This window comes from Exophiala viscosa (assembly GCF_022695815.1).
Source record: "Exophiala viscosa unplaced genomic scaffold EDD37scaffold_2, whole genome shotgun sequence".
In the NCBI taxonomy this organism is placed as follows: Eukaryota; Fungi; Ascomycota; class Eurotiomycetes; order Chaetothyriales; family Herpotrichiellaceae; genus Exophiala; species Exophiala viscosa.
In genome coordinates, this window is record NW_026944354.1 from 219,817 (window position 1) to 245,396 (window position 25,580).

The window sequence follows — 25,580 nt, forward strand, 5'->3', positions numbered from 1 at the left end:
ACGTGCATTCTTTTGATGAGTGATATATTGGTGATGTCATGTGCCCAGTACACATACTAGCTGTGCTAGTACCTGCCCAGGTACTGCGCATAGAATTGTGAAGAGCTACCAAACTCCCACGACAGGAACATCAATGCTCGACGTATGATACCTATGGTCATAATGTGTATATAATGTGTATACAATGAGTTCTCATGGGAACTTCCGCCTGAGTTGGTGCTCCTTGACTTTTGTCTTCCGTACCACGCAACAGGCTTGCCATGACTCTAGGGGAGTCTGTCCACGCGCCTGAAACAAGAATATGTATGCTCGCTAGAAAACAATGCCATGATCTATATCGTACCTCCTACCAACTCCTTGCCGATTATGAATTAGGTTTCGTGAAACGTCGTAGAAGGTAGTCGTCGGAGTGAAAGGCCGGCTTTTCGGCAGACCTCAAGTCTGATGCCCCAACGGCCAGTTCTCCTGGTCCGCATTCAAATTGGAGCTGTTTCTCTTCGTGCCATTGGGGGTAGATATGCGTTTCCCATGCGTGCTACGTCTGACCTGCGGATCAATTCCAGACGATGGTCGGTCCAGTGCTCCCAGCGGAGTACCATTCCGTGAAGGTCCTCTTAGACTGGCCGCGCGATGTCGTTGATATGCATCGTTTGTGCTCTCCAAGCTCATGCGTGAATGTGTTGGGTTGGCTTCTTGACCTATGCCCATCTCCTGGAAGTCCCTCGTACTCCAGCTCGCCCGATGCACTCTTGCTCCGTACGGTACGTTCGACATACTAGGTCCAGACCGCATGGATTGCGTGCGTGAACGTGATACATGGCTCTGATTGTTTCTTTCGTAGGTCGGATCCATTGAGGGCCGCGCAATATGGTCGCCCTGGAGCTCGTTATCGGCGTGGTCGTCCTCAATCTTGGCTTCTCGCCGGACAGTCGATACCGCAAAATAGGGTTCTTTGGGGATCTCAGGCTCAGGAGGAGGAGGAGGTGGTGGAGGCTTTGGTCGATCCGTAGCTTTTTGATCGACATGTGCGAAATATCGAGTTCGAGGTTTCAGCAAAGATTTGGGCTTCAAAGTCTCCCGGTATCGAGTGATAGACATATAGCTTGAAATTGCCCCCAACACAATACCGATCATCAAACAAATAGTGAGAATTCCCTGAATAACGATGATGATGACCCCGATGACGGTCGTCATGATCCGAGCCAAGCCGAATCGAGGGTCGAATGCCGAAGAGAGCGCGACTGTGGCGACCTTGCTGAACCCCAGAAAGTAGACCATCAAGAGATTCAAGCGGTTGCTCTCAAAAGGTCTCATGAGCACAATAGCCACCAGCGAGATGATCTCCCATGCCAGGAGACCAAAGACCTGGGTCAACGCATGGCCAGCGGCGCCACCATAGAATGCGGCTCTTACCAGTTCGTATATCAGCCAAAACGAAAAGAACCACCACTTGCTCCGTCGAAAGCGGGCAGACAGCCAGCCAAATCGAGTGGTATATCTTTCGTCGTCATGCACATGGACTCGGCCACTGTTCGAGTCGAACGCATGCTTTTGCAGCCATGAGTTTGATCGAGCTGTCCCTTCTGGATCGCCGTTGCCACGGCTGCTTTTGCCACCCAGCTTATACCAAGCAGAATGCGCCGGCTTTTCTTCGTCAGCAGCTTCCTGGTCATCATGTCGAGGTGATTCAGGTAGCATTCCCGACTTGGTGCTGTACCATAGCGCATATCCACAAGCACACAGCAAACCCAGAAGGAAGACAACCAAGATGACTGCTGCAATAGCCTTGACACCAGCTGACCCACCAAACGTGAATTGGAACATGGTCAGAAGCATCATCATGAAGAAGGCAATGTAGCAGCTTCTCAAGACGGCAGCACCTGTAAACCATAGCCAATGTCTTCTAAAGAACGCCAAACGCTCCGTCTTGACCAAGTGTACCGCCGCGAGACTTTCAATGCCCCATTTCAGCAGAAACATGGCGCCAATGAGGCAGGCAATGAAGATGAGGAACCACAACAGTGCTGTAAGGAAGGCGTTTGATGCGGGGACGTTCAACTCTGCCAGCGTACCAGCGAAGCCGGAGAAGTTTCCGGGCAAAGGCAAACCTTTCTTTACGGGATCACCATACCACCAATATCCAGAGGATGAATTGGTCGAATCCCGTCTTGAAAGCACGTGCTCCAATTCCGTAGGTCGCATCGTCACGCCCATGCCTTCATGTGGCTCGAAGGCAGGCAAGGCCGCTCGTTTGTAGATCTGCGAGATTTGATAACCGCCTCCCAGGTCGGTTGCATCCTCGCCGTTCGGGGCAGCCCCTACCACGCTGATGTTTCCGGTATTGCTCCCAATGAATCTGTTGATGGAGTTCTGCATGTGCTGACTGTATATGATCCCAGCAGACCATGCATAATTGCTCCAGAAAGCGACGAGGACGCTCGGCCAATTCATCGACAATGCTCCAGTAAAGAAAATGTGCTGATAGACGGAAAAAACCACAAATACCGAGATGGAATGAGCGTAATGTTTTCGCATGTCTGATACATGCTGGCCATACATCGAAACCGCCAGCGAGGAAATCAAGGCTATCAGCGCGAAAATGCCCAAGACCGAGCCGACAGCTGAAGGGTGCGAGAATGAGGCGCCATTGGTCAGGACAGCGGAGAAACACGCAATCTGAGACTGAGTTGAATTTGCAAAGATCCGCAGGATGGCCTCGCCTTCGAAGTCGGGTATTGTGAGCGCAATTGCCGGGATATTAGCCACATCCGATTGAGCCACTGGAATGATGCCGTTTGCGAGAATGGGGATCGATGAGTTGAGGGGACAAAGACTGTCAATGTTGGCATTGCAAGGATTGAACGTCAAATCAAAGCGAGACTCTCCGTAGGCATAGACGCCAATGTACACTGGGATCTCGGGTCAGCCTCATGTCAGCACTCAATCTGGATGTAGAGAACTTACGCATCAGACTTTCGTTCGTCAATGCAGAAGTACCCTCGAGATGGAAAAGAACGGTCATGTTGTCTTTGTAGTATGCGCCGTCAAACCGGGTGACATTCAGGAGAGAGTCGCCTTGACAATCTCCGAAGCTTTGAGTATACAACGCCGGTTTGCGGTCGTCGTTGAGCCATATTGTCCCGTCATTACCGGTGTATTCGATCCAGGTAATGTTTTTTGATGCCGAGGCTGGTCTAGTGAAGGAAAGAAAGCTGACCAGTACCGACCACAACGTTAACCAGGAAAACAACGTCTGTGAACGTGCCGGCCGCGCCATGGCTGGCAAAGGCCGGTGTCACGCTCGCAGGAAGGATTACGATCTGTAGCTTCCCCAGAAGCCTGCTTCCGAGAAGGCCCAACAGATCGGTTGTAAATGGTGCCTGGCCTCGCGGGCTTGGAATGAGGACACCTGAGAAAGAGCGGCACCTTTTCAAGATATCAGCTAATGGTGAATTGTGTCCAAGCCTTCGACGATAATCTGTATGTCCAGAGTCATCTCTTCAAGCAATCACGTATCGAGACGTATCCGCGAGTGTTCGGGTAGGACTGCGTTGCGAGGCATTCGCGTGAGGACTTGTACTGCAGCGGGCTGAGAATGATAGACAGTCTAGCAGGCTGATGGTGAGCGAGATGGTATCTGGCAGGGTCTTTTGGGGAGGAGGACGTTCTCGGTGCACTGGGCGAGAGGAGTCTTTCAGGTGCAGTCAACGGAGGTAAAGAGAGACAGTCAACAAATGAGTGGACTTTTGGCAGAGGGTTTTGGGACGCATTTGCTATTGAGGAGTCCACCAGCGGTCAAGAACAGAGTCTCGCCGTATGTTTGCGAAAGGCCTAAAGTGAAAGTGAAAGTGATAACGGGAACTCAAAATCTACGGAGTTAGGTACAAACAGCTCTCAACCAAAGACAGGGATGTTGTATTCTCCATCTACAAACGTCTCGAATTGGATACACTAATTTGAAGGCTCCTCCGTGCGCTTCACAATCCAGTCGTTTATGCATTGTGCACTGTCCGACGGAGGATTCAACATCTGTCAACCGAAGAACCTTGCGAGCTTACACAGTAGAGCTAACGTCAAATCCACCCCGGCCTCTATTTTATTTTATTTTGAGACAATGACGCCGTTTTGCATCTTCAGATCTTTCTATCTCTCATGTCCAGTATCGTCCGAACAGATCAAGGAGTGTTCTATTGTCAATCGAATCTTGACTCTCTTGAGACCGTCTGTACTTGTGCCGTTCCCAGCTTCAAATGCAGAGTTGCGGTGCTTCTGCAGCACACCAGACCTACAAAACTAAGCTATCAGGGATCAGCACATGGCATTGCATCGGCTAGAGGCACCTATGGCGGGGGGAGGCTGGGCACGGACCAAACACAGAGGAAAATACGGAGTATATGCTTATAGCAACTTCGTCTTTGGCTTAGCAGCCGTGGGAAGCTGCATGAGTCGAGCATGGGTGTCTTCATTCAAGCATTGCTAACCAGTGGGTTAGCAGTGGCAGCCTCAACGAGCCCCAATACTTTATCTCCTTAGGGAGATAGATGCGACTTTAAGCTTCTCTTTTAGGCGGTTCTCCTCTGTCTCGGGACAGAATATTGTGGAACGGAGAAGATTCGTGTTCTTTTATGCATCCCTTCATCATCCTATCATTCTATGTGGCTGGTGTCACCTCGCAAAGGCTTTTAGGTGCTGTCATCTGCAGCCTCCCGAAGAGTTGGCCCGATGACACTTGCCGACGCTGTCACTTGACAAGCTGCGAGCAACATAGAGGCAAGTACACCGCTGTCATCTGCCTTGGTTCCTTGCAACTTCGTACACCACCAGCTGCCAGATGGAGACATCATGTGCAGGAAAGTCGCTGGTGACCTTCCAAACGAGGGCGTGGTTGTGCATGTGTCGCCTACCCATGCTTGCCGCTGCAACCGATGCTTGTTCCCTGAACTCAGGGCAACTACGCCGAGATGTCTCTCCGCCTATATCCATCGCCTGCAATCAAACGGACTCGAGGTATTGCTTGAATCAACAAAGGCAGGAAACTCTTTCATTAAACAACATCCTACACCCCCAAGAAGCATGTATGTATGCCCATATAATGTGAAGCCTGCTACAAAGTCTTCTCCACCTCCGCCAACGGAGTCATGAGTTCAACAATCTTTTTCTTGACCACCTCTGTTGGCTCCTCATACGGCCTTCGAGGTCGCAACATGGCCTCCAAATCGCCTTGGATTCCAGCGGCTTTGGCACTATATTGACTCACGGCATACTTGGTGGTAGCAATTCCAGCCTTGGTAGGGTTCTCGGCATGCGCAGACATCCTTTGCAATGCCAATGCCTGATCATGCTTGCCCATCTTCCAGAGGTCAAAGATCTTGACCACCGTCTTGGGAAATATGTTTGCAAACGCCGCAATACACCCTACACTTCCGGCGGCCAGTCCACCCACCAAAAAGTCCGACTGACCACCGTACACTGCAAAGCGTTCCGGCGCAAATGTGGCTGACAGCCGTGTGATTTTGCCCACTGATCCGCACGTCAACTTTACTCCCACAATATTCGGGTTTTCTTGCGCCAGTGTCGTGATGACATCCGAGTCGAGGTCAAGGCCATTACAAACAGCGGGGAAGTTGTAGATGAGTATTGGTAGCGGGGAGGATTTGGCTACGGCGGTATAGAAGTTGTGTACAACGTTGGGCGTCGTCTGCTTGCCAAAATAGGCGCAAGGTAGGACCAGGACGTAGTTGGCACCGGCCGCATGAGCGTCTGAGATGTACTCAAGTACTTGTGCTGTCGAGTGGCCACCAACCCCTGCGATGATGGGGTAGTCCTCAGGCACTGATTTGCGTGCCAGTTGTAAGAGGGCAGATCGCTCGTCGCGAGTCAGGAGAAAGGTCTCTGCATTGGTCCCTAGTATCACCAGGCCCGTCAAGCCTGATTTGGCAAGATACGAATAGTATTGACCCTGCTCGGTCGGACATAGAGTGTCCGTGGCAGGATCGAAAAAGGTGATTGCGGGAGCATAGACTCCTGGCGCAGGGACTGGGTGGGAGTGAGGCGCTGCGGGCGCTGATGAGTCTGTCGTTGGAATGGATCCCATTCTTGCTCGTTCCTGTTCAGCGTCTGGTATGTTAGTATGGATCAACAGGAATTTAGAGAAAGAAGCAGAAAGAGTGCGCCCTTTGCGACAAAAGTATTGCAAACATCATCGCCATTGACGGCGATATTGCCGTGCCGCAAACCGCATCCTTCTCCGCAGGGATCAATATTGCGTGCGAGTGCGGGGGACGAGGTCTTGTCGGCGCCAGATAGCCCGGACTGTCCAGGGTCGTTGGCATGTGAAGCATTAGAAACAGTCATCACTGCTGCTCTCCTGGATCAACCTCGAACTGAAGACCCTTGATAATATCAAGTACGAATGAACGGAGGCAATAGACCTCGCATGCAGCGACAGCAAGGGTTTGGTCTATTGCTACGCGCCTGTAGGAAGAAAAGGGCAATCAACAGACTCGAATTTGAGCTGCCTGCGAGTGTATGACACGTGGGACACACCTTGGAGCACAATTCGTTTTTCTTCTTGACCACAGCGCCCGTTTTTGTTTCCTTCTCCTGATCGGTATCGTTTCACCTTTCCTCGATTGCATGTGCTTTTCGAGCGCAATTGGCATGCAATATCGAACAATCATTCTAGCCATGCAGCCTTAGGCGGGAGTGGCGCCGCCATAGTCATCCTTGTCTCGCTGCTCGTATTGCAAGATTCAGGAGAAAACAATCAACTTACTTACTAAGAACCCACACCCACTATTCAACAGCGACGATACACCATGCCTCTACCAGTCGCGAAGGCGAGTTCCCACTTACAGAGGCGATGACCTTCCAATGTCGACTGAGAATGTCGTTAGGGAAGAACACCTCCCTTCCTATGCCTCCGAGTTCACCTAGACCAAAGCGCAACCGGACCGTAACATGGATGATGCAGCGAAAATCCTCAGTGCTGATCTTTGTTCTCCTCTCGTTTTTCCTGCTACTACCTCTACTACGAACATTGCGGGCCAGCGTATGTACAGGATCGGGATTCTTATCTGTGATTGGTATATGTCCAACGGTATTTACGAATGCATGGCGATTGTTCTATCATTTGGGCGGCAACGGGCCTTGGATACCCAAAATTGACGGAATCAACTACTCCGATGCCTCATTGCCCGAGCACTGCTCGGTAGACCAGGTCCATATGCTATCGCGTCATGCCGAACGATATCCTACCAAGAGTGCTGGTGGCCGGCATCTCGATCTCATCGAACGCTTACAGAATTCAAATGTGACCCTCACTGGATCACTGTCCTTCCTCGAAGCCTGGGCATACTTCACTGAGCCTTCGGACCCGGCCTTCGAGAATCTGACGGCTTCCGGTCCATATGCAGGTACACATCAAGCAACTCATACCGGCAAGGCACTTCGACAGCACTACGATCATCTAGTATCGAAGGCCCGGCCGACAAAGTTCTGGTCGGGCAGTGCTTCGAGAGACGTGCAGACAGCCAGGTACTTCGGCGATGGGTTCTTCGGCCCTGAGTGGGAAGTAAGTGGTGCAGCAGAGCTTGTTGTCATCCCAGAAGTTGCAAGTCGCGGAGCTGACACCCTCACTCCCGGAGATACATGCTCTAAATATCGCACAGCCCCAACTGGTCATGATTACGGATATGGGAAGCTTGAACAATGGCAGAAGGTCTTCACCAAACCAATCGGTCAAAGGCTTGCACAAGATGCGATAGGTATGGAATTCAGCCATCTAGACATCTACAGCATGATGGAAATGTGTGGGTTCGAGACACTTGCTAGAGGTGCTAGCCCTTGGTGCGACGTCTTCACCCAAGAAGAGTGGTTACACTTTGAATATGCACGAGATCTGCTGCACTTCTACCGGGCTGGACCTGGAAACTCATATGCTGGAGCCATGGGTTTCTTATGGCTGAATGCGACGCAAGATCTCATGTCGAACAAGACCTCAAAAGATGTCTATTTCAGCTTTGTCCACGACGGTGACATCGTGCCTGTTATGGCCACTTTGCAGGTCCTCAATGAACGGCTGATCTTGCAGGAGCTGCCTACCGGTCATATGAAGGAGGACCGGCGCTGGAGGACGAGCGATGTGGTACCAATGGGTGGTCGGTTGATATTTGAACGGATCGCTTGTGAGCAGGGGATCAAGACAAGTTCCAAGGAGCACTTTGTGCGACTTTTCATCAATGACGGTCTGATGAAACTGCCCGGGTTGCCCTCTGTTCAGCACTTCGAGCACGCCGTACGTCTGACCGACTTCCAGAAATTTATCGCCTCAAGAGGAGAGTTCTTTGGGGACTTTCGAGAGGTATGCTCGCTGCCTGAGGATGCGGCGGATAGAATAACGTTCCTGCATCAATAGAAAGGGACTTGAAGTCGTGCATGCATGCAGAAACATTGCTTGTTGTATGTGGTACGGAGGCTGACCACAGGACAGTGGATATTAATAGCATCTGATTACTCGTTAAGGAAGCCTCATTCGTGCCCCTGAAAGATCGCCCCGAGGCTGAAATCGTTTAATTATTTGTTTTAGATGACCCCAGCTCCTACCATTCTGGGGCCGATATGTCCGCATCTGACATTCAATATCCTTCCTGACACCTGAAATATTCCAGTACGAACTGCTGCACCTCTTCCTCGTTGTGACATTCAGCTCTTGCATCGTTATTCAGCATTGTGCCAAAGTGTTGGTGGTGTCTGCAGCGCTACAAGTCAATCATTCCCCAGATTCCAAGAACGTCAACAAACAACCTGACAGCCGAACCAACTCCAACCCTACAGAGAATCTCTACCCGGCGCATCTACGTCTCTCGTTATACAGAGGTCTATAGTCCTTACCTGGTCCACATCACCAGCGAATCGAACAATTTCCCTGCCTCTCTTTACACGCCATCTGTACCCCAATGGCCGACTTCCAGACTTCCACCGAGGCATCCCTTCTCTCGACATCAAACCCACCCTCAGAGTCTACAGCAACAGCTCCCACACCTACAACCACAGCAGTGAACGGAGAAGCAAAGACAAACGGCGTCGTCGCCACACTAGCAGCAGCCTTCTCACAAACCTCTAAAACGACTGACGCAGATGACCAGCCGCTATTCTCAAACTCCCTGATCAGTCCCGAAGTCTCGTCCATTCTACCAGAGGGCTACACAGTTCGGCCCTTGCGACGGAGCGACTACACGAATGGTACTTCCCCTCTCCCTGCTGAAACTCAACCAGACTAATCATCGTTGTGACAGGCTTCCTCGACACCCTCCGCGTGCTGACCACGGTCGGGGAACCCACGCTCGCCGAATTCAACGCCCGTTACGACTTCATGTACTCCCGTAACGACACGTACTACATCCTCGTCATCTGCAACGAGTCCGGCACGGTCGTCGGCACGGGCGCGGTGATAGTCGAACGCAAATTCATCCACAATATGGGGCTGGTCGGACATATTGAGGACATTGCGGTCGCCAAGAACCAGCAGGGCAAGAAGTTGGGTTTGCGCATCATCCAGGCACTGGACTATGCTGCGGAAAAGGTCGGCTGTTACAAGTGCATTCTGGATTGCAGCGAGGCGAATGAGGGATTCTATGTCAAGTGTGGGTTCAAGAGGGCGGGTTTGCAAATGGCGCATTATTACGAGGCCAATAATGCTAAGACGAGTTTATGAGCGCTCATTTGGCCTGAGTTTTCAAAGAGCTGGAGTCTTGGAGAGCGTTCTGGAAGTACGTGGACAGAGCAGGAGTGTTTCATTCCCTGCCCGGGCGTTTTGCACCGACACTCCAAGGTTCCGTGCAGGAGTCTGGTTACACTGAAGGAAGCGTTCCGCTTTCAGCTGACTCACGAGGTCCATGGGAGTGACTGTCAAAGAGCTGGCGCAAATCGGATCTGACGCGGAATGAAGGGATAGAGAAAAGGCAAGGAAATCTCGCAGCAAGGGCAAGAAAGCCCGACCTCTCGAGGCAGTTTCTGGTCGGAGCCACCACCCCCTTGCACGCAATGTAAGATACGGAAGATTTCGGATTTCTGATAGATAATATACTAGATGGCTCCAAATGTTCGGTCCAGACTACCTATGCTGTGGCATACCATGGTCTCAACCAGAGACATCATCACACATACCTGAGTTACCTCACGGTAGCAGAAGGGGATGGGAAAGCAGAAGCAGACTTTCAGAGAATCAGTTGGAAAGCCCTTCTCATCAAGTTTTCCATCCTTTTACATATCCTTGGCAAGGCTTCACTTTTCGTGGGCGTTTGAGCCTCGTCACCAAGGTTTGTCCGGGACAATTCCTGAACCAAAGCGAGTCTGCTGTGTACCATGGGATTGATGAACCTTGGGTCTTATTTCAACGTCTTTGCCGATACCGGTGTCCCCCTCAGGACTCACCGCTGATTAACCACGTTCTGTCGTGTCTCCCATATACATGGCAGCACGCTCGTTCGTCCTGCTAGTCTCAGATGGCCCAGGTTGGCAGTGGTCGATGGCTCATGGTTCGCTCAGAAGACGTGGTACTGAATGGGGCCGTCGAACAGCCCCACGAGCAGAACCTGCAAGTATCATCACTGCTTTCCAGGTCGGGCCATGACGATTCATCGCCACACTGCCGACTTACCTTGGTCCGTCGTGGAGTATCACGTGATGAAGTTGATACCTGATATCAGGCAGCAATGCTCATCTTTCCAGCAGATCCAGTTCGCCCCCGTCTCACGACACATGATGCGTTCAGACTTCCGGCTGTGACACGAGTAGTGCTCACTGCCAATCCAGGCTGGACGTGCTGGAGCCTGGTCCCAGGATCGCTCTTCCGCTCAAAATGCTGCATCAACGTGGAGGGATGCTCTCGATGGACCACCTTGGTGAAATGTCCTGTTCCGGCAACAGGTTGATCAAACCGCGAGCCATCATTTGACTCACATGAACCAAGTTCCAGTTTCTGGAGAAAGCCAGTTCTTGAGTCAATGCGGATTGCCAGACATCCGACGGGAGCAAAACGAGCACACCCCAATGCACGCAACCAGTATTCAGAAGTTCGGACCATGTGACGAGCCTTTAACTCCTGAGATGGTCCATCGTTCCCGCAATATTGTGATAACAAGGTATGATAACAATGGCAGCGATGTTAGCTAGCCAGAATAGGTGGGTTGCCTGGCAGGCTACGCAGCGTCTCACGAGAGTTGGAGATCTGTCTCGTCGCTGACCATCGAGACGGCCGGAAATGGTGCCACCTCCGACCGCTATACAGTAATCAGCGACTACCCGTCCCCAGGTGCCATGCCATCGTTGCTGACGGACATTTGTGATCCTTCGAAGTATACGATAGCCATTACAAACCAACAAGACGCTCAATAGGTAGGGCGTCAATTGTGCGTGTTGTGCACCAGGCATCCGACCAAATAGTGGGGAGTCAAGGCCTGGCATCAAACAGACTTGTGCACAAGCCAGAGTGTTGTTGCACTACTCCGTACAATTCTCACACTAACTCGTACCAAGCAACCTTGGAGTTTACTCGGACTAGGCATCGACCTTGTAGCCTCCGACTCTGCACGACCTTCAACCTCAAGATCTCGGGAGTTGCAGGAAAGTCAGATCACGGCATCCTGGCCAAGAGGGCCGACCAGTCATACCAATGCAGGATGACATGGTCAAAATGGGCCAAAATCGACCTGAGGCCCCACACCATCAGCCTCCGAGGCAACCTGGGTGCTCTCAAGCCTTTCGATTTGGCCCCTAAGTCAGATCGCTATTCTTCTCTAGAGGCAAGCTACGGTACTGGCTCAAGGAAGCCATGTGTAGCATGTGCAACAATGAGGCTTTCCTGGAGGGAATGGTCACGACCATGGCAGAACACCACTTCAAAGTGAACCTCAGTGGAGGGCCCGAGGCCTCTAGAATGCGCGGTGGCGTTCATTCGCCGCTTTTCTCAATTGCCGTTCGATTCGACGATTGAGATTTTTGAGTCATGTTTCTCCGAGCTATTGAACGTTTCCGGTCTCCGGACTGTGCACCGTGACTTCTCTCCAGGCGGACAAGTGCATTGACCACCTTCACGGCAGTCACCTTTTTCCGTACCTTAGGGGCGAATCAGGCTGAAGCTGATTTATCTATGAACCACAACTTTGACTGGTCCGATTGGATCAGGCCTGCGAGTCAGACATTGGTAAATAGTTGTGCCTCGCTGGCTTTGGGGTTGCTTCTTCGGGTGGCATCTCTTGACTTGCCAAATGGTCACACATGATCGCTGTGGTTTTTCCCCAGAGCGAGAAAGCCAGAAAGAAAGCGGAGATCAGAAACGGAGTGATCAGAAGCCAGGAGACGTGAAACCAAGGAGTGTGGTGTGGAGGACGAGTAGAAAAGTGTTGCGCGGCAGATGAGTAACCCAAATCTGCAGCAATAACTCAGCTGCCAGCATTGCCCCCGGATTATTCAAAGGTTATTCATGAAGGCAGACTCTGAGACTTTGCGCCCGACAGAATCGCTTCATGTCATTGAAGGGGCCGTTAATATAGTAACGAGGTGGCACTGTACCGTGACAAGCTCTCGTTTGTATGGTGCTTCAATAATGGCATTGCGTGACGAGGGCCATTAGCGCAGAAGCAATCAGTTCGTAGGACTTGAGATGGGGTGACTCCTGTGTTCGTGGCGATACCTTAGGGAGAGTTCAATATTGTATGCCTGGGCTGTGTAGTGGAGGTGTGTGTGCCAGTTGTGCAATTGATTAATGCTGATGAGTGGGAGGTGGCAGCGGTAGGTAGCGGCAGTGGTGTGCTGGGGTCTGCGCTGGGCGGCCAAAACCCAAGTCTGGTTTTTGAGTCATCGCTGATCTGAGCGGCGCGGACTCAGGCGCTGCTGCTGTGGCAAAGGCGACGCCCCCCAGCCCAGAGAATCTCCGATATACAAGTCGCCTGCAACGCCCGGCTCTTCCTCTGCCAAATACCAGCAAAATGAAGGATCCCATTCAGCGCAGCGTCGGCTGCTGTATACCATCGACTGGTTCTACCAACTGAATTGCAGTCTACGATTATCCCACCTGCTTCTACACGCCTATAAAAGACTTTACGGTGTCTGCGACTTTTCTCCTCTCTTGTAAGCACTTCAGCGACTCTCCGACGGCGCAATCTTTACCTGCAGCCACCAGAAGAACGAAGACTCATATTCGATGAATCGGACAACATGCTAATTTCAGTCACCATGACTACATACAGGCTCCCTTTGTGTGTCGTCTACTCCATCTTGCTTATAGGCATCAGCAAAGCCTTTGTTGGCGATTGCCTCTGTCGAATTGCGCATTTGGCCATTGCCACCGGTAGTACCACCATCAAAGCCTCACATTCACCACACCAACCTACAATTCACTTCAAAACTAGCATTTCTCCAAAGACGCCCTATTTTCGATACGTCGCCACTGTATTGAGAATATTTGGAGCCTTCAACTCTTCTACATTGATCGACTGGGAATTGGATAAACGCCATCACCCAGCAATTCTACCTAATCTCTCTCCTCTCCTTTCGAGTCATACAAAAACAAAGTGAACATGAGGGCTTGGACAACACACGCCTCAAAAGAATCACACGTCAGTCAAAGCCCACCGCCAGAGTCACAAGCTGTTTTGGTCATTACACACTCAGATCGCCTTGAGAGTGACGAACATTCGTACTTCGATATCTGCACACGAGAGTTTGCTACGGCAGGTCTTTCTCACAGATAAACAAGTCTTTTGTCTCGTCCGGATCAAGCCATCTTGAGCAGTAAGAAACAGCTATCATTGTGCTCTGACTTGCGGTGGGTTTGCAAACCCCTTGGTAGGAACCACTTCCAACGCACGGTCAAACAGATTCCTTACCGTCGAGACAGGTTATCCTCCCTGGTTTCCCCTTTACGGTTGTAATTAGCCGTACCCTTGAGGTTGTCTGGTCTGCGATCCAGCTCGCCCAGGGATTAATCTGCGCGGCGTCGAAAGAAGATGGGTGTTGGACCGGCTGTGGCGCCGTCTGACCTGTATCAAAGACAAAAAGTCGAATCCATCAACGGCTGGCTCTCCGCGCAAGAGTCTACACTTCAGAGTCTACATCGACCAGTCAAAAGATCAGCGGCCAGAAAGCAGGACGCAACGATCATAATCAATGGCGAAGACAACACCCCAACACCTCGCGGTGGACTCAAAACAAACGCTTTACTAGATGCGATTGCAAGCAGAACCTCCGACTCTGTTTGCGGTTACGCTAAGAAAGAAATTGTCGCACGGTCTCGAGGCACTTCTGGCCGCGAAGGATTGCCTGCTACTTGTAGGAACAAGCAAGACTTTGATCAAGGTAGCATCGTCTCATTCGACGACGATGTCAGTATCAGCGACTCAGCACACGATTCACAGTCATCAGAGTCGTCAACATCCTCTTCATGGACAAACGCGACCGAGCCCGTCGAACTCTCGCAGAACGATGACACCAAAGGCCAGGCCCCGGCCGGGCATCTCGAACTTTGTTCGTCACCCTCTGAGGACCAGTATTGCGACAGCGTCAAATCAGTCTCGTCGGCAACTTCCCAGCCCGAAAGCTTGGACGAGTCAACCTTTGTCCCACGTGTCCTTTCTCAATGCTCTGCCGATGGGCTTACAAGACGGACCAACAGCCGTAGGCCGACGGCTTCAACGAAGAGTCTCTCTGGCCCTTGCAGACTGAAAAGAGATACCGACGGCACGGAACACTTCGTGTCGCTCCTCATTATCTTCGCTACAAGACTGATCACTGCCATCTGGCCAATGTCGGCGTGCCCTCCTATGACTTCGACATGCTTCAATGGTGCTGGCGTCTTGCCCTTACGTGTCTTCATTCAGGAGACTCTCAGACGATCCAAATCAAGCTATTCGACTTTGCAAGTTGCCCTGTACTACCTGATCTTGCTCAAGGCAAAGCTATCGTGCCGGCCTCAAAACGCCGATGCTGATGGCGAACATGGTGTCGAACGGTCGCGTTGTCGTGCGATGCAGTGCGGGAGACGCATGTTCCTGTCAGCACTTATGCTAGCCTCCAAGTACCTTCAAGACAGGAACTACTCAGCACGGGCTTGGAGTAAGATATCTGGCCTTCGGAGCAACGAAATCAATGAGAACGAGAGAAACTATCTCCAAATCATCGATTATGAACTCCACGTGCCGAAGGAGTATTTCGACGTTTGGAGCAAGATCGTGTTGTCATTGAGCCAGTTGTCAAGAGAGCAACCTCGCTGCCGGCCAGGTTCTCCCGGCTCTTCTGGATATTCCTCCCCTGGGACGGGGTCAAGCAATTCGCTGGTTGAAATGGTTTCACAAGTCGATTTGGAAGAGCCAAGCGGACATCAGGTGTTTTCTGATTCTTGGTGGTGTGGCTTGATCAAACGCCTTGATCCGTGTCTTGTCAAGGACACCAATCTGGCCGCTGAGTTTCTGCGCAGAAACCTGCCCCAGGATGATGCCGATCATGTCGCTTCCTGGACATTCGACAAGCCGCCTAGTCCGCCCACCAGCCCGGAGTCGGCGTCTGGGTTGTACGATATGAACTTCAGCGACACGTTGAAGCCACGATCCGGTGAAGTGCCTCAAGGTTCTACTTCCCGGACACCAACACAACTAAGCCCGGCTGGTACCACTGAGTTGCCGATGCGACCATATCTCGCAAACCTACCGACACCACAAACCACTCCCCGTGTTGCTGACAACTGCGCATCGCCGGCCAACAGCAGGCCTTCCCTTCGCTGTTCTGCGTCGGTAGATGCACTTCGCAACATGCGGAGGCAATGCTTCACGAATGCGAACTTGGAGCGCTGTCCTCCACCACGGCCGCAAGGCTGTGCCTTACCATCTATGAGATCCCTCCTACGTCCTGCAGAGACATACAGGGAAAATTTAAGCAAGTCCACAACCCCTTGCACATCTTCACCATTATCTGTCATCACCGAAACGACGCCGGGCCTAACATCACGCTCGCGGTCTTCCTCAATCTCCTCGAACTCATCATGGACATCAACTATGCGAGTTGGCCATGGAGAGCTTTCCAATTCGTCACTACGGCGGGTTCGCTCATCGGTAGATTATTACAGTGGAGAGGAGCTTTCTACAAAGGTGGCTGAACATCAGGCCGCGACCAGCTCTGAAGTAGATGCTGCACAACTTTTGCTATCGCTCTCAGCACACTCTGAGACTTCAAGTCAAAGCACGACTCCTACCCCAAGCCGGCTTTCAGAGCAGGGCGTTCTGGCCGTGCAACCTTGTAGTGACGGCCCGAGAGGTCACAAGAGAACTCTGTCCAAGGCCGATCACAAGTTGCAAGCCTTTGTGAGCCTAAACCTTGCGGCTGGCCCGAGGTCTTGTGATGTTGTCGATGACCCTCTACAGCCATTCTATGACACCAATCCCAAACAATGGCAGGTACCGGCTAGAAGCTGGGCAGGTCCGAGGCGAGCTTTGCCTAACGCGACCGACAACAAACGGCGTTGCTCAATTCAGCAGTTCACTTCTGCACCAGACCTTGCGGCACGATATCTGAAGGAGTCCATGATGGCGGCTCCTTAGATCATCTGGTGCCCGGGGTATGACCGAACCAGCGATTTAAGCTGCTGGATCTTGAGCTGGCTGGGCTTCATTGCTCCAATCCCTTTTTGTGGCTGCATCCGCTCTTGCCTCCTGGGTGATGAACGCGATGATGCGCCTCTTAAGGTGATTGAACAGTGGCAGTCTAGAACCCGACAGATCCACCCATTGTATGATTTGTACTTTGAAGCAAGAGACAGACTAGTTGAACAACCTTTTGATACCCTCAACTGGTCTGGATTTTGGACCGGTGGTGTTGAGTCACGACTTCAAGTGACGATTTTGGAGCTTTCAGCACAGCAAGCCTCACCCATACCTGTACACTACCTGCCAGGTCATTGCCAGTATAGGCGAGCCCTTGCGGGCATCTTTGTACAGACATAAATTTAATTACGTTACACACGACTTACTCTTGCATTGTTCTGCCCTTCCTGCCATGGTGTTAGTGGACAAGCGACCCTGAAAGCCTGCCCATTGACATGGTGAATTCTGATCGGGGTTGTCAATTGACAGATTAGATTAGATAACGAAACCCCGTCATCGGAGATCTAAACTGCGGCATGTGAGTATCATGCATCATGTGAGGTGCATTTATTGAGCTTCGCCTTCACAGCTTTCATCTACTTTTTGTTTAATTGTGCCTTACCTCGTCTCGCGTCTACTCGATCTAAATATACGCCCGCTGCCGTCCGAAATCCTTGCAGGCTTGCGATTCGTCTTTCGCACCCTGACTGTCCGAGCGGCTTGTTGGAACGATAAACGACCCGTCAACAGTCGTAAACGGATTGTTGGAATCGTAAACGCCTCGATTTGGAACTGCGAACGCGCAGTACGATATAAGAGTTGGGCTACAATAGACAAAGGAGCTGGTCCTTCTTCAACCTTTTGACAGTATCTCATACACCAGATACGATGTACATTTCAAGCAGTCTTTTCACGGCAACGCTTCTGCTCGCCTCGAGGGTCTCGTGCATCCCAGTTGACCACAGTCATGAACAGCTCGCACTAGACCAAGAAATCGTCCCGATCGAGACAGAGACATCCGAAGCTCCTCTCGTTATCGATGATGACGACTTCTCCTCCTTCACGATTCCTTCGCGGTACGAATCAACCGTCCTCGGGCGACGATTGCTTGCGTTGTCAAAGACAGGCGTCCTAACGACCGTATTTCCCGAGAGTATCAACTCGACGCGCGTACCGGAGGACGTTGCCCGCACGCCGATCGGACTGCCCGACTATATCGCCTCGTGTGAGGAGCCGACAGGGAATCCAACGCTGTTGGCGTTGACGGTGTCGACGTCGACCAAGAACGCGCTGGCCGGGTCGAACGTGTCGCTGGCTTTGTCCTGGTGGGACGAGTACGTTCACATCACGCACAAGCAGCCTTGGTCGGCGGCCAATTTGCCCCGGCTGAGCATGACGGGGTACCTTGAAGAGATGACGGATGAGGAGGTCAGCAGTGGCGGTATTGCTGCCTGTTTTACAAAGGCCCATGTGGACAGTGTCATGTGGTTGCCGGGGAAGAAGTGGGCGGCGCATAAAGGTGTGTGGATGAGGATGGTTGTGAGGGAGGTCTATTGGATTGGCGGCTTCGGAGATCGGGCTTACATTGGTTGGTTTGACCCTGAGGAGTGGCATGGTGTAAAGGTCGACGAGTGGTCGGAGGTGAGACTGCCTGGGGAGAATTGAGGGCGACATAGATTGGCGTGAGATGAGAGCTGCCAGACTAGTGCTGAGTCGTTGTAGTCGTTGGTGTTTGCCTAGCATGATGGTTTAACCCGATAGCGGTTCGAATCTCAACCTGCTTAAACGCACTATTGTGTACGTCCGAACGTGCATGAAGCCCTTGGGGTGCGATGTGCGTTCTTTGTTGGGGGTTACACATGGCCTGGTGTGGATGTGAGAGTTGGTTTCGTTCCTGTGCAGACCCTAGACGCCCTTGCGTAACGACTTGTGAAGGTAGCTAGCTAGCTATGCAGCCCATTTGAGAGTTCCAAGTACAGCATGAGTTACAGTTTCACGTCTGTTGCGTCCGAACAAGTGCTTTGGCCAGGAAGCTCGAAGCTCGTCCAAGCTCACCACCTTCCTTCTTGGTTGCGTCGATGCCTGCCAAAAGAAGTGCCTGAAAGTGGCTGACGTAGACTCGAAGCCTGTCTTCTCGGTCGTCCAGCATCTGCTTTTCATCGTCCTGTGGGGTCCCGAAAAGGTTCAGGTAGGCGTAAGCATTTGACTTGGTTGGGATTGCAAAAGCATCGGTCTGCCAAAGGGGAAAGTCCTGGGCCAGAGTATTCACTCTTGTCGAGAGATCAGTGGGGGCTAGGCCGGCTTCCACAAATTCTGCAAGGACTTGCATTATGCGCGCAGTGGATTTGACATCTCCTGCAAAGGAAGCCTTGTTAGCTGCCCACTTGCTGGAATCTGTTGATCTCCAGCCCAGGACTGTCGTAAAGCATTCCAATGTCTGATACCATCCCCCAGCGCAAGACACCAGCTCGGCACCCGCAACTTGGATGAGATGGGATAAGAAGTCTATCGCTGTAAGCCGGATTTCTCGAGACAGGTGAGTCATTCCAGCACGCATATAGGGCAGGATTTTGGCGACATTGTCTCGAATCTCCTCCGGTGGAAGTGTCTGGAACAGCCTGAGTAGTTGATTGCGAACTCCTGCGGAGCCGTCGAGTATCAGAGGACAAAGGCTGTTGAGGAAGGAGCTGGTGGTGACTGGCAAGTTCCTTCCGGGCGTGAGTGCGGCGACATAAGTGCTCAAATAACCGAGAGCGTCCTTCCGCGAGGTATCAGACCGAGAATTGAGAAGTGAGACTTGATGAACGAAAACCGAGGTCTGGGATGGCGCATTGATATCGAGCTGCTGGCTTAATGTGATGGCTTTTGACCGGAAGCTGGTGTCGGTATGGTTCTCAGCCTTTGGCCTGGCCTTGCCGACCTTCAATTTCTGTTTCTGTAAAAGGTTAGTGTTTGTAGAAGCAATGGGCGATAGTCCAGGCGCTCACCTGAAAGTCTTTCTTTTTCTCTTTCTTTTTCTTCGCACTGGAGCCCATGATGAGGACTGCTGGGTATGACAGTACAAAACTCGCCCGGATTATATGGCGAAGGTGCACCTGTGGAATGGTTTTTGCTCGTTCGGCAATACAAGGCTTGAGAAATTTTAAGCATGAAGGCCCTTGAGACGGGCCGAGCCGCAGGCTAGGGTGCCCTCTTCTTTTACCCGAAGGGCCACTACGCGCACGCAAGATAAACAATCCATCTCGCCATTTTCCTTTCATACTGCGGAACTCCGTGTGGAGTAGAATTGTGTGTGTAATGAAAATTCTAGAGCCCCAAGACCCTCGCCGGAGATCCTATGCTGACGATTTGATCAGATCAAGATCTTATGAGGCCTAATTCAACTCCTTCCGAAACCCCCTTCTACCGACTTGCCGACTCAAAGCCCCTGCGGTGTCCTCAATCTGGCCCAATTCGTCGGCAACGGCAGCCTCTGCCTGTTCACAGCGGCGTGCAACATGCATTGACGCACATAACAAGCTGAGGACATTGGGTACGCTTCGCTGCTTGCTCAGTAGCCATGGCACAAACAGACAGAGTCGGTTGCCGCAGGATTGCTGGTGGGTGTCAACCAAACTAACGACGTAGCAGAATCAGCAGAACGGATCCTCCATCGATGCCATGCTACGAGGTCTAACAGACCGTCCGAATGTACAATCGACCTTGATACTTTCCAGAAGAGATGGTTCCATCATCAGAGCTACCGGTTTTGATGCAGCAGAGAAACAAAATAACGCAGGAGGTTACCAATGGTCTGCCACACAAACCAAGACACCCGTCCAACCAGAGGTCGAGGTTCAGCCTGGGGGAGACGGAGCCGCCGACGGCAAGTTGCAGCTTGTAGAGGTGCTTGCCTCGTCCATCTTTCAGTTCGTCAACAACGCCGGTTTTCTGGCCACGACTCTAGGTACCACGTCCCGTCAGATATTGGGTGCACAAAACACCAACTTCGCCTCAGGAGAGTCTGAAAACAAGGACGGGGCCGCCACCGAAGACGAGATCGATAACAAGGCAGATGAAGATGAAGTACAGTTGCTCAGGCTTCGGACGAAACATCAGGAGATCATTGTCTTCCCTGATCCAAACTACATCTGCTGCGTTGTTCAGCGAATGGGCAAAGCAGGACACACTGATAAGAGAAGATGATCAGCTACTTTTCGAGCATTGTTAATTTCAAGTCTGAATGGGTCCCAGAGCTGGCCGGGGGCTTTGTTGGGCGCTGCTGGACATCGGACATCATGTGGAGGCGTTGTGCCATCAATCACTCACACTGAATGGCCACGAAGGTGTGGATGCCCTCGACTGTTCAAGCTGAATATGTCTATTGCAAGCCAGCATAGACCGAAGACAAATCTGTACTCGAGGAACCCGCGGAACTCGCCGCCAGAGTTGACGTGCGCAAGCACGTCCTATCTTAGGTCGATCGCGTGCCCCGGATTCTTTATCTTATGAGATAGAAACGACCCTGTTATCGCGGAGCTCGATGCTTATCAAACCAACGACAGCCTTGTTCGTTATCACAACCTGTCGATTGCGAAACCGAATGTGATAAAGACGTTGCTTTTTCCTGCATATCTGAGTGTTGCAGTGCAAGGGCCGCTGATCTCCTTCGGGCTTATCATTGAGTGCTGGAGCCTCTCCAACAATACTTAACAGGGCCACAGGCCACTACGAGTCAAATTTTGGACTTGTACTTTTGTGATTCTGCTGGAACCTCACAAATGCTGACATCCACGAAGAAATCATCTCAGCGACTTTTCCGACAACTTTGTGGCGCTCATGGCCTCCCTGGAAGATGCCGAAGTTAGGGGAGGTATACTTGTACGTCGAGCCTAGCATGCGAACGATGCCTGCGAAAACAGGCTTGCAGGGACGGTAGGCTTTGCTGTAAGCGCCTGTTCCTCCCGCAGGATTTCGACGGTACATCTCTTGCAGGAGTCAGCGACTTACCTCATCTTTCGTCTTCAGCATACGAGATCCCAGGATATCTCCTGCAACAACAAGTGCATGACGCTTGCTTCTGACAAGATCCTGCGAGTCGCGAATTTCAAATCACAACTACGAGACCATCATTTTGGTGCAGCTTGTTAGCCCCGGATGGCTTGGGTTTGTCTCGTTGGTCGTCAGCAGCAAGCGCTCCAACGTCACACAACCTCTTCGCTAGCGTGGGGGTTACACATGTCACGACCCAAGAATTGGCGACCAGTTGATCCTGGTCCTGGCCTGGGTGAGCAAGTCACAACCGACAGGGAAGGTTCATGGCTGCCAGAAGGACAATTACGGTTACACGCAGGCATCTCGATTGCAAGCTTTCATAATTTCTGATCGACCGTCAAGGAAGATGTCTCCGCACACACGAATCTATACTCCGTTTCGAGGACATTCGATCAGGCTTCTGTGCACGACGAGAATTATGCGCTGGCTTCCTATCGGACTGAATGGCTCACGACTACCAACGCTCCAGATTTGGCGCTGACCAGAAAAAGATGTTGATCGGATTTGGGAGAGATGGAGGAGGGGTGACATATTGGGGGGTTGCATAATGCATATGCCTACAAAGGTCACCCCTAGCGCACCCGAAAACCCGACTACTGTCAAAGCCTGCAGCTAAACGCACCCGAACAACATTGACTTTGGACAAGCACACCCCAAACCAGTTTCAGCCCGACGATTTTCTTTATTCTGCAGTTCCACCAGTACGAGACATACCAAGACTTTGGGATCAGCGATGGTCAGACTTGTCTGTATAAGGGCTTGTCGACGGTTGCCGATGACTCTACCTTCAGCATGACGACAGCCCTTTCTCCTATGCCTGCCACAATGTTATGCTTGCAAGATACCGAACGTTTGGCAAAGCAAGGCACAGATCTGTCCCTTTGGACTAGGGTTGGCATATATGGTCACGATGGTTTCTTGTCAAGTCCACAAGTTGATCAACCGCAGGGTCTTCATATCTTGCATCATTCCTGGAGGCGGGATATGAGCGGAGAAAAGATACGGAGTACAAACATCATGATTGGTGGCGAAAGAGACTGGGAGGTGATCAGTGAAGGCCTCAAGGGTCTTCGGTCCGATTTTCGAGTTTGACTCCTATTAATTTTCGCTTGCAGACGGGAAAGTCCAAGGCAGCAGCAGGTGTTGCATTCGCGAAGTTTTGCTCTATAATGCCTTACGCAAAAGTCTGCGATCGAGTGCGCAAACCGAAGGGTAGTATTCTCGTGGCATGCGTGGCCGTGGCAGTTGGGACTGGCAGGCCGGCTTTTGCCCCGGATTCCTTTTCACCACTGACTCGCACCCTTGTTGCTGCTTAATGGAAGGCTGCGGTTTTGTTCAGCGACTCGCTGCCACCATGACTTTGTGAACCTTTCAGGTTACGGACAGGATTCTTAAAGCTGGAAACTCTCATGTACGTGACCATAAACGGCTTGTCGGCAAGGTCCAGATTGACGGCGGTATTATTGAACTCAGTCCGGCTCGAGGCGAGTCAAACGCCGAGGGATCTACTAAGAGGCGAGTCAACCGCCGAGGGATCTACTAAGAGGCGATTGCCCGGCGCAGGACTAGATGTCATACTCTTTATGTACGAATACTACGACTAGCTGCAGCAGATGACAATGTCTTCGAGAATCCCACAACTTTGGCAAGCCTCGTGGTGACCTATGATGTCTGCGAAGCAAACCCGGTACCCGTGCGCTAAAGTAACAAGGCGATTCCTGCTCGCAACCTTATGAGTCTTTTAAAGAACATGTATGGACGGGACCCCACGTCGGAGAGACGAGGGTGAGGTCAGGCCATGTGCTTTCTTGGAGATTCACCCACTAGCGGAGATGTACCGGGAGGCAGAAACACCAGAGAGACTGCAGCTTTGTTACAGAAGCAAAGGTGATGTAAGGGTCAGAAGGTTGCACATGCTCTGCCTCGTGAGAACAACTACACGCGCACTATTGAATGTGTAGCGGAAATCGTTCTCCCGAGCACCAGAGATTGGCAGAGAGTGGACACGGCAATAACGCCGGACAACTCGGCAAGGCTTGCTGGACCGACTCGAGATTCAATGACCTCGGATGCTAGCAGAACGAGGAGACTTTTTTACCGGCGAAGAGTACAAGAACTTTGGTGGGCTGAGCGAGGGCCAACCCGGGTCGAAACCCAAGTATACGAGCGAGGTAAGCTCAATCCTTTCCCGACGGTACGGAGTACGTACCATAGTACTCTGTATTCCGCACATCTCATCTTCGAAGAAGGTTGTGGCTTGCCTCCTGCAGGTCAGTCCATGCGCCAGTCGGCGCATTGAACCTACCAATCAATCTGAGAAGATTTAGTGGCCGCTGTACATCTTTCCTTTTGTATGTATGAGTCTCCATTTGGCTCTCGCAGGTGAGGGAGGTCGTCCTCCAACGATTTCATTAGCCTCATGAGACTGGGTCCACGAGGTCGTTAGGGGAGCACCACTTCCAACTATTTCGCCAGCTGCCAGCGCAGTGGCGGCACGTGCCATTTGCGAGGCCCATGGTGCATGGCTTCGCTAGCCAGGGAGCGTAAGGCTTCCTGGCTGTACGGATATCGACCTAGATAGCGATCTGCGATTGAAAGCTTCGACAGGACTATGGCACGAGGTCGGTGATCCGGGATGCTGAGTCTGATGGGGGAATTGACGGCATGGAGAATTATGGAGTAGTGATTCTCATGGCTCTGGGCATGGGAGACGAGAAGAGCGGAGGGAAGAGCAGCAACCTTGGGAGGTACAAGACGGCCCACGGTAATTGTACGGGGTACACAAGTACCTGTTTGCACTAATGGAACGTCTGGCCGCCCTCACGAAGTCGTCGAGGCAATGTTCACTCAATGGCATGGCCATGTCCACGGAGATGAAGAACGCGATACCGTCTTGCATGCTGCCAGCCCGCTGTGTCAATTGAATGTGTCGCAGATTCAACTGCCGTTGTTGAGGGGAGGAGTCTCAACAACGTTATTGACTGATTGTTCATGTTGACTTGCGACGACCATGGATGGGAGGAGTACGTACCAGCCCATCAGCAGCCTGACATGGCTTGTTATGGGCCACCCAGTTATGGGGACTACTCTTATGGCTGCATGTCCTGGTGGAGTGGAAAGTGGATTGCTTCTGGACCACGTCCCTCATGCACAGAATCATCCCTAGGAGCGAGCAGTCCCGTTGTCGCAGCCTTCCCTCCCGTCGTGGTGCCTGGAACTGGCCCTTCGCGTCTCGTGCCTCTCACATGTCTGCAGTCAGCTCGAGGGCGTTCTCATCTCGCGACCGAATAACAAATCATGAGCCGCAGGCTGTCATCCATTCCGGTCAGGTACGTACATTCTTCCATATTCACATGAGCGATAAAAATTTCATCAGTCTCAGGTGCATTTTGCTATTCGCTACCACTCTCGCCTCTTGGTCCGGGCCATGCGAATGTCGCTGCTGAGACGAGATGCAGGCTGTCTTCGTTACAGTCTCCAAGAAGAGGAATGGCCCCGATGCTTTACCGTGCTCTACCGTGCACTTTTGGAGTGGGCAAGTATCATCAATCATAAAGCAGTCCCACTGTGCCCAGTGCCCACGGATCGTGTCCCCATCGTAGCACAGCAAGCTGCCAACGAAGCTCTCGGACGCAGCAACGGATGGTACTACGGGCTCGGTACAAATCCCAAGCGAACATGCACAGACTCGGATGGGGTTGATATACAATTCTCATTATATATTCTTATGACAAAGTCTGAGTTTGCTTTTCAGATTGGGGCCGTGGTGGCCGTGATCCTAGCCGATGAAGCTGCTGCGATGACGGCAACTGGCATTTGATTCTCGTCTGCGTCTGCAAGTCCCCAAGTCTGTTCTGCAATCACCACGCGGCGCCCGGACGAACAAGATCCACCTGGCGGTGCCAGCACCCA

At 51.8% G+C, this 25,580-nt stretch overlaps 10 protein-coding genes across 10 annotated transcripts; 7 read left to right on the top strand and 3 right to left on the bottom strand.

Moving 5' to 3' along the window:
• Positions 1-19: 19 nt before the first annotated feature.
• On the bottom strand, positions 20-3,505 carry EDD37DRAFT_221865 (uncharacterized protein). Its single transcript, XM_062810420.1, has 2 exons — positions 2,965-3,505; positions 20-2,909 (listed from the first exon to the last, which is right to left on the bottom strand). Exons 1-2 carry the CDS (start codon positions 3,275-3,277, stop codon positions 436-438), a joined length of 2,787 nt encoding a protein of 928 aa, XP_062672488.1. The 5' UTR covers positions 3,278-3,505; the 3' UTR covers positions 20-435.
• A 1,469-nt stretch (positions 3,506-4,974) lies between these two features.
• EDD37DRAFT_221879 (dihydrodipicolinate synthetase) lies at positions 4,975-6,206 on the bottom strand. The gene has a single exon (XM_062810421.1). It carries the CDS (start codon positions 6,092-6,094, stop codon positions 5,105-5,107), a length of 990 nt encoding a protein of 329 aa, XP_062672489.1. The 5' UTR covers positions 6,095-6,206; the 3' UTR covers positions 4,975-5,104.
• Positions 6,207-6,886: 680 nt separating this feature from the next.
• Positions 6,887-8,416, top strand: EDD37DRAFT_646314 (3-phytase phyB; the record flags this gene model as incomplete). The annotated part of the gene is made up of 1 exon (XM_062817719.1): positions 6,887-8,416. The coding sequence occupies one exon, from the start codon at positions 6,887-6,889 to the stop codon at positions 8,414-8,416; it is 1,530 nt and encodes a 509-aa protein (XP_062672490.1).
• A 192-nt stretch (positions 8,417-8,608) lies between these two features.
• EDD37DRAFT_620120 (glucosamine-phosphate N-acetyltransferase) lies at positions 8,609-10,090 on the top strand. Its single transcript, XM_062815892.1, has 2 exons — positions 8,609-9,243; positions 9,297-10,090. Exons 1-2 carry the CDS (start codon positions 8,958-8,960, stop codon positions 9,713-9,715), a joined length of 705 nt encoding a protein of 234 aa, XP_062672491.1. The 5' UTR covers positions 8,609-8,957; the 3' UTR covers positions 9,716-10,090.
• A 3,020-nt stretch (positions 10,091-13,110) lies between these two features.
• On the top strand, positions 13,111-13,793 carry EDD37DRAFT_221945 (uncharacterized protein). The gene has a single exon (XM_062810423.1). The coding sequence runs from the start codon at positions 13,219-13,221 to the stop codon at positions 13,576-13,578; it is 360 nt and encodes a 119-aa protein (XP_062672492.1). The 5' UTR covers positions 13,111-13,218; the 3' UTR covers positions 13,579-13,793.
• Positions 13,794-14,345: 552 nt separating this feature from the next.
• Positions 14,346-16,586, top strand: EDD37DRAFT_551788 (uncharacterized protein; the record flags this gene model as incomplete). Its single annotated transcript, XM_062813688.1, has 1 exon — positions 14,346-16,586. A coding segment is annotated over one exon (2,241 nt), but the record flags the coding sequence as incomplete, so codon positions are not given.
• Positions 16,587-17,183: 597 nt separating this feature from the next.
• EDD37DRAFT_221919 (pyridoxamine 5'-phosphate oxidase-domain-containing protein) lies at positions 17,184-18,463 on the top strand. The gene has a single exon (XM_062810422.1). It carries the CDS (start codon positions 17,523-17,525, stop codon positions 18,297-18,299), a length of 777 nt encoding a protein of 258 aa, XP_062672494.1. The 5' UTR covers positions 17,184-17,522; the 3' UTR covers positions 18,300-18,463.
• Positions 18,464-18,627: 164 nt separating this feature from the next.
• Positions 18,628-19,669, bottom strand: EDD37DRAFT_560666 (Rix1 complex component; the record flags this gene model as incomplete). Its single annotated transcript, XM_062813854.1, has 2 exons — positions 18,628-19,569; positions 19,622-19,669. The coding sequence occupies 2 exons, from the start codon at positions 19,667-19,669 to the stop codon at positions 18,628-18,630; spliced, it is 990 nt and encodes a 329-aa protein (XP_062672495.1).
• A 524-nt stretch (positions 19,670-20,193) lies between these two features.
• On the top strand, positions 20,194-20,819 carry EDD37DRAFT_646319 (uncharacterized protein; the record flags this gene model as incomplete). The annotated part of the gene is made up of 2 exons (XM_062817720.1): positions 20,194-20,211; positions 20,265-20,819. The coding sequence occupies 2 exons, from the start codon at positions 20,194-20,196 to the stop codon at positions 20,817-20,819; spliced, it is 573 nt and encodes a 190-aa protein (XP_062672496.1).
• Positions 20,820-24,814: 3,995 nt separating this feature from the next.
• Positions 24,815-25,488, top strand: EDD37DRAFT_605446 (uncharacterized protein; the record flags this gene model as incomplete). The annotated part of the gene is made up of 2 exons (XM_062814814.1): positions 24,815-24,997; positions 25,045-25,488. The coding sequence occupies 2 exons, from the start codon at positions 24,815-24,817 to the stop codon at positions 25,486-25,488; spliced, it is 627 nt and encodes a 208-aa protein (XP_062672497.1).
• Positions 25,489-25,580: the final 92 nt, after the last annotated feature.